This window comes from Myotis davidii, unplaced genomic scaffold (genome assembly GCF_000327345.1).
Source record: "Myotis davidii unplaced genomic scaffold, ASM32734v1 scaffold59, whole genome shotgun sequence".
In the NCBI taxonomy this organism is placed as follows: domain Eukaryota; kingdom Metazoa; phylum Chordata; class Mammalia; order Chiroptera; family Vespertilionidae; genus Myotis; species Myotis davidii.
The window spans coordinates 5,039,117-5,045,699 of record NW_006293001.1 but is presented as its reverse complement, the minus strand read 5'-3'; the positions used below and the strand labels follow the sequence as shown (position 1 = coordinate 5,045,699).

The following is a 6,583-nucleotide window of genomic DNA, read 5'->3' as shown; positions in this document are numbered from 1 at the left end:
AAAAGGACATGGAGGAGCCTAAGCCTGGCATCATCACTTGGACTTCCCAGAGGCTATAGTCTCCCTAAATGTCTTTCTTATTCTCTCTTTAATCGTCTTGATTGCAAATTCCTCAACACCCAAAACAAGAAAAAAAAATCATTATTCCACTGAATCCGTAGGCATTTTATTTTGTAAATTCCTTCTCTAATCGTTTTAGAAGCTATTTAGAGAAGATTAAGAGACTTGAGTTAAACACAGAGCTCGATAGAAATGAAATCTGCAAAGCAATAGGAGTGCTGCAAAGATGGCAAGAAAAGGGAGGAAATCGTGGGCACACCTCCTTGGCAGGCCTTGCCTCCTCCGGCCGTTTCCTCAGTGTGTGTTTCAGAGGAGCTGTGAGCGACAGCCACTCGGCTGGAGGGCTTGGTGCTCCCATCTGGGCACACTCGGAGATAAGGCAAAATGTGTGTGCTGTCAGGAGGGGAGGAACCGTGAAGGAGTAAATCAGGGAATTAAAGTGGAATTTTTTGTTAAAGTGTTTGTAGGCTGAATTTAGGTGCCAGACAGCAAAAATTTGGTAGAGCTTTACATATTAAAATTGGTAGTTCACCAGATGACATTTGAATTTTTGTGAGGACATATGCCCCTACTAAATCACATATTGTCATTTATGAAAATATTTTCACTTTTATCTTGTAAATTAAGGATGTATTTCAGATGTATCCTTTCCAAATCTAAAGCCTTCTCAATTCAATAAATTTGACAAGCATGTTTTAAGCACATAGGTGTCAAACATTGTACTGGATACTTGGAAGACAAAAATGAGTCAAATGAAGCCTATATGCCTTCTGGGTGTTCACTGCCTGGGTCTGAGAAACAGTGATACATCAGGCCCACAGGAGATCCAAGTAACTACACAGGAGATAATTGCAGTGTGTTTCCACTAAGCCAGTGGATATATTAATCAGTGTCAATGAACTAAGTATAGAAAAGAGTGCACTAAGGTGGAGATGCCTTTTAGCTCAACAGAATTGCACAGGCAAGCAGCTGTTTGCTTGGTGTGTTATGAGCCCTGATTTGGCAGTCTCTTCACATATAAAACTCTCATTGCTTCCAGAATGAGCTGGATGTGAATCAACAGAGAGAACAGGCCCAAAATGATGATGCTATCTATAATTGTCTCCTGTATATAACTCATTAAGTTCTATTGAGCCTAAATTTTATCTGTCTCAGTAGATTATGGGTAGCTCTGAGTCTACGTACGTAGCGCCAGCTCCTAAATTTTGTTTAATGAAAATGTCTTACATAATCCATTTTATTCTACTAAGAATGGACAGCAGGTCTACTAAAGTTCACAGTATCCACACTTCACAATCAGCTTCCACTTCATGATCACTTCTAGTTATATATGCTAAAACTATGTGTGTACCAGGACTCTCATATAAGAATATTCTTGGAATATTGTTTGTAGAAGTTTCCAAGAAATATAGCCTTACTATCCAGAAGTAGTAGAATGAATAGTAGTATATTCAAAGTGCGGGCTATCATATAGCGATAATTGGACAAAATATAGCTAAATATGACAGTATAGATATCTATGAAATTTGTAGTTTGACAGCACGCAACACTAAATTATGTTCTTTAGTGATACATGGTAGGTGGCAATTATTTTTAAAATCAAGGAAATAATTATAAAAATCCGGATAGTGGTTACTTCAGAGGGAAAGCCAAGGGGATGTTAGGGGCTCATTAGAACACAGGCACACAATTCAAGAGAGAACCAAATAACTAAGTAGTCAAGATGAATATTATCTTAAAGCAATATTTTTTAAATGCCCAAATTAATGCAAAATCCATGATGAATGAAATGTCAGAATGTTAAGTAAAGACAGGGTTAGCAGGGAGATGGAGGTATTCTCTCTCTCTCTTGACCTGGGTGGTGGGTTAGATACATGTTTGTGCTTGTTCCCATTGGGCTTTTCTGTAAATGTATTCTATTTCAAAAAAACTGCCAAAGTTGGTATAAGTGGGCACAAGAAGGCTCTAATTTCTTGTGATATTTGCTTAGTCCCATATTTCTGTCCTGTCTGAGAAGTTTCTCCCAGTTTGTTTTAAATTCTAACATTTTTAAATAGAGCAGCAGTTCTAGTGCCAAATACAGTCCCTAGTGATTTTGACAGTAGGCTTAGATTGTTCATCAGAAAGTTGGCTCAGGGTTTGCCTTCCTTTTGGCACCCAAATGTTGCTTAATTCCAGGTGCCAACCTGCCTTATGGCTCTGGTTCATACCAAGCAATTAACCTTCATTATAATGTTTGGTTCACATTAGAACAATTGTTCGTTGATCGCTCTAGTGAGAACGTAGTCATGAGCATGCCATGTTTTTTATTTTTTTCCTGTTTCTTAAGGTTTTTGCCTTGCTCCCAGTCGACCCCCATGCAGCCACAGAAATTTCTCTTTAGATGCAGCATTAATAAATCTAGCTCAGTATTTTATAAAATCTGTTTGATATTTAGATTTGTATGTTAATCAGCAGATTGTTCTCAGAAAGTAAAACAGATTAGGTAATTCATTATTGTTGACTTGAGCTGACACCAGAACTTTGGCAGCTTTCAGATCCTGATAGTGCTCGAATTACTATTCCAGGTAGAAAATAGGGTTGTAAAAATAAAATCTGAAAATAAACTGATAAATGAGGCTTATTACTTGATATTAAGTATTTCCTCAGAATGTAAGTAAAACTTATCTTTGATTAGATAGAAATCTGGAGTGAAGAAAAGAACTGGAAACTTCATCCAGAATCATGCTGGCTTGTTTTGTTTATTTCATTGGTTTGCCTTTGATTCATATTTCCTTAGTTTGAATTTGAACTATCAGGAGTTTCAGGTGGGTAGTTCTTTTCATATATTTTTCAAGTAAATATAAATGATAGTTTCATAATTAACTCTCTTTATGAGAATAAGAAAGCTATGTAAATATTCCTGAATTTTTTTTTAAACTTCAAGGGTAGACAGTCAACTAGTACATACTCATCAGTAAATTCTTAAAAGTTTTACTTTTAAAAAATATCTTTATTATAAGTGTCATGTGTTCATTGCTCAAAAATTAAGCAATATTTTTACTTTATAAATGCTAGTAAAAAGTTACCATATTCCTGTCAAGAAATATTCATTGTTTTATTCTGTGCCAGGCACTAAAACAAACATGAGTATAAAGTAGCATTAAAATAAAAAAGGTCTCTGACCCCACAGAATTTATAAAACAGAATTTTAATGATGCCTTCTCATGTTTGATAGTTCAGTAAACAAATTTTTAAATAATAAACAAAATACAGTTTCCTTCCCCAAAGTAAATGCTCTAGATAGATAGATTACAGTGTAACCTGTCATACCACATTTGTAGTATGTAAACATATTTAAATTTTTTATAAAAATAAAATCTTTTGTAAAGCATTCAAAAACATATATCTCTTTGAAGCTTTCCGCCTTATTTTAATTATATATATGTTATTCTTTTAAGACTACATAGTATTTGTGGATGAATATAAGCTTAATTGCTCTTTATTGATGGACATTAACCTGGATCCTAGTTTTTCACTAACAATAGTGCAACAATGACACCTTTTACTTGTAGATATTTGGAGCCATCAGTATGTTGTTTTAATGCTTAAAACAAATTCCTCTCTTGGCCGAAACCGATTTGGCTCAGTGGATAGAGCGTCGGCCTGCGGACTGAAAGGTCCCAGGTTCGATTCCGGTCAAGGGCATGTACCTGGGTTGCGGGCACATCCCCAGTGGGGGATGTGCAGGAGGCGGCTGATCGATGTTTCTCTCTCATCGATGTTTCTGACTCTCTATCTCTCTCCATTCCTCTCTGTGAAAAATCAATAAAATATATTTAAAAAAAAAGAATGAGAGACATGTTATATGTCTTAAAAAAAAAAATTCCTCTCTTGTACTTTACAAAGAATTATGTGAACAAAAATTACAGGAACAACTTTTACACACAGAGACTTTTTGGACCAAGGTTTCATAATGACAAGTCATTACCTGTGTGTTGTTTGTTGGCTCTACTTGGAAAGAAATCCTACGTGAATACTAAACAGGGTGCGGACGAATTTTTCTTCCCTAGTGGCAACTTTTCTTCTTAGCTCTTTTATTTCAGGTGGGTAATGTCAGCCATTCCACTCCACCCTGGATTCATACGAGAGTTAAGACAATTGACTAGTTCAGATGATCCTTCTTTGCTTAGTGAAAAGCAACAAAGGAAGTACAAGGAAACCAAATTCAAACTAAATTTGCCAATTTTATTTTCCCTTTCACTAATTTATTTTGTTGCTTAGCAGAATCGGTGGCCTTTTGTACTTCAAATCTCTTCTTGTGAGAAGATGATAATGTTTGGTTATGAACCTAAACTAGTCAACTTATACTCTAGAGATAGACTATGTTTCTTAGAATACTACAATATTTGATGTATTTCAAAATACTGTACCTATTACTGTTTACAATCCAGATGATTTTTTTTACATTTTTCTAAATAATACTGGAATTTCAGACTATTTAGTAAATTCTTGTTATAGTGTTTTTCATTCACTTACACTTTATAAATAGAAAACTTTGGCATACAATTTTGGAACTTATGAGTTTATTTATTAAAAAAAGAATAAAACAAAACAAAATCTTTTTATCCGGCAACTGTTTTAGCATAACAGTCATAAATTTGACTTTTTTAGTTAGCCCTTTTTAAGAAAGTATTTTAAAAACCAAAGCTCTTTTTTTTTTCCTTATAAATAAGGGATACTTGTGAGGGGAACTTCAAGTTAATATATACCATCTATACAAAAATTGTAAAATTCTTTGCTTTGTGGAATTCCCTTTATTTTTGTACATTCTCCAAGGCACTTTTGAAGAGCCAGAATTAATCTAGCTAACAATGCTCTTTAACAGCTTGGCCTGCAATCAGTTCTCGCTCTTGTCCTTTTGAATTGATTTGGCAATCTTATAAAGAATAAGATGTGTTAGTGGATTACTTAACTTGTTTGTTGTGGAAATAACAGCCCTTTCATTTTTAATTTCATGGTAGAGTGAACATTTATTCTTATTTGTCATTTATTGCATAATAAATACTAAACGTTAGCATTTACAATTAAACAGGCGTTAAATGTAGTAATTGTTGAAAATTAGATAGCTGTCCCATTTTAAATTGACGGCTGTAAAGTGTGTTTCTTTCTCTTAGGTTACTGTTCCATCAAATACAATATCTATGAATGGAAAGTCAAGACTCAGTCATTCCATGTCCCTTGATGCCCAGGATGGCCATTAAAGGTTGCCCTGACCTACTGCCCTTCACCTCCTCCACGTCACAGAGCAACTTCATAATGGGAAATGTTAGCAAATATATATTCAGATGTACACTAATATATTATCTACGAAAGTGTAAGAGTTTATGCTGTGGCTTTTAATGCCAAAAGAAGAATTATCAGAATTTATAATTTATAATAATATTTTTTACCTTTTTTGCCTTAAGAGCTGAATATGCTACTTTAGAACTTTAAGACGAGGTGTTAATGACTTTCATTTTTTTTTCAAATGAGAAATAGTCATGTTGTTGTTGTTTTTTGTTCCACTTACTTGTTGACACATTATCTGCAATGTGACTTAGACAAAAGAATAAATTAAGAGTCATAGACATATTTGTATGATACGTGAATAACTAGGCAAACCTAGAGCTGACGTTGGCTGCCTCAGTATCACGGTTTAATTGCAAATGTTATAAGTTATATTAAAGCCTATTTTGTGCTGAAAGTATGATCTAGAAAATGAATGATATTCAATAAGTATATTCAGTTCAACGGTTAATTTCAGTGATAAATCATTTAGTGTGCAACTCTTCTGTGTTCTTTGTGTAATTACAAAATCAGTGTCAAATTTATGGGGAGTACATTATATTTTAATATTTTATTACCATAAAACACTTGGTTTCTTAATCTTTAGAACTTAAATTGCACAAGGTAAATTTTAAATATTTTCTGTATATAATTATGTTATTGTCACACAGATATTACACATTTTATGTGCCAGAAGCCTTAAAAATCTTCCTGTGAAAATGATATATTGTAGCAGTTACTTCACATTTAATATGTAGAAAGGAATAGGAGTTAGTTTATGTCCATATTGGAAAACTTTAAAGACTACTTAGAGGTTCCAGAAATCTTGGTTTTAGTTAAAGTAAAATGAAAAAATAAAGCCATTTCAGATGCAAATATTCTAAATAATAATATATATTTACATTAAAGCTAAAACTGTTAAGTAAAGATATTGCTATGACATATGTCTAATATTTTACTGCCTATGGAATCTTGTAGGATTTTATGGTTTCCCATCTTACATTTAAGTCCTTTAACCATTTTGAGTTTATTTTTGTGTATGGTGTAAGTTGGTAATCTGGTTTCATTTTTTTTTTTTTTTTGCATGTAAATAATAATATATATTTACATTAAAGCTAAAACTGTTAAGCCAAACAGTGCCTAATGTGTTTGCTTACAAGTGTTCTGGAGTCTAGACCTTGTTAATATTCTGTTCCTACTTTAAGAATTTAATTGC

General features: G+C 33.5%; 1 protein-coding gene across 1 annotated transcript in view; it reads left to right on the top strand.

Annotated features, from left to right (window-relative positions):
- Positions 1-6,208, top strand: part of COBLL1 (cordon-bleu WH2 repeat protein like 1) — a gene marked incomplete at its 5' end in the record, with an annotated part of 145,816 nt that extends 139,608 nt beyond the window's left edge. The window contains one exon of the mRNA XM_015565778.1: positions 5,217-6,208. Coding sequence (XP_015421264.1) covers positions 5,217-5,303 — 87 coding nt within the window. The remainder of the gene's footprint in view (positions 1-5,216) is intronic.
- Between the last annotated feature and the right edge of the window lie 375 nt (positions 6,209-6,583).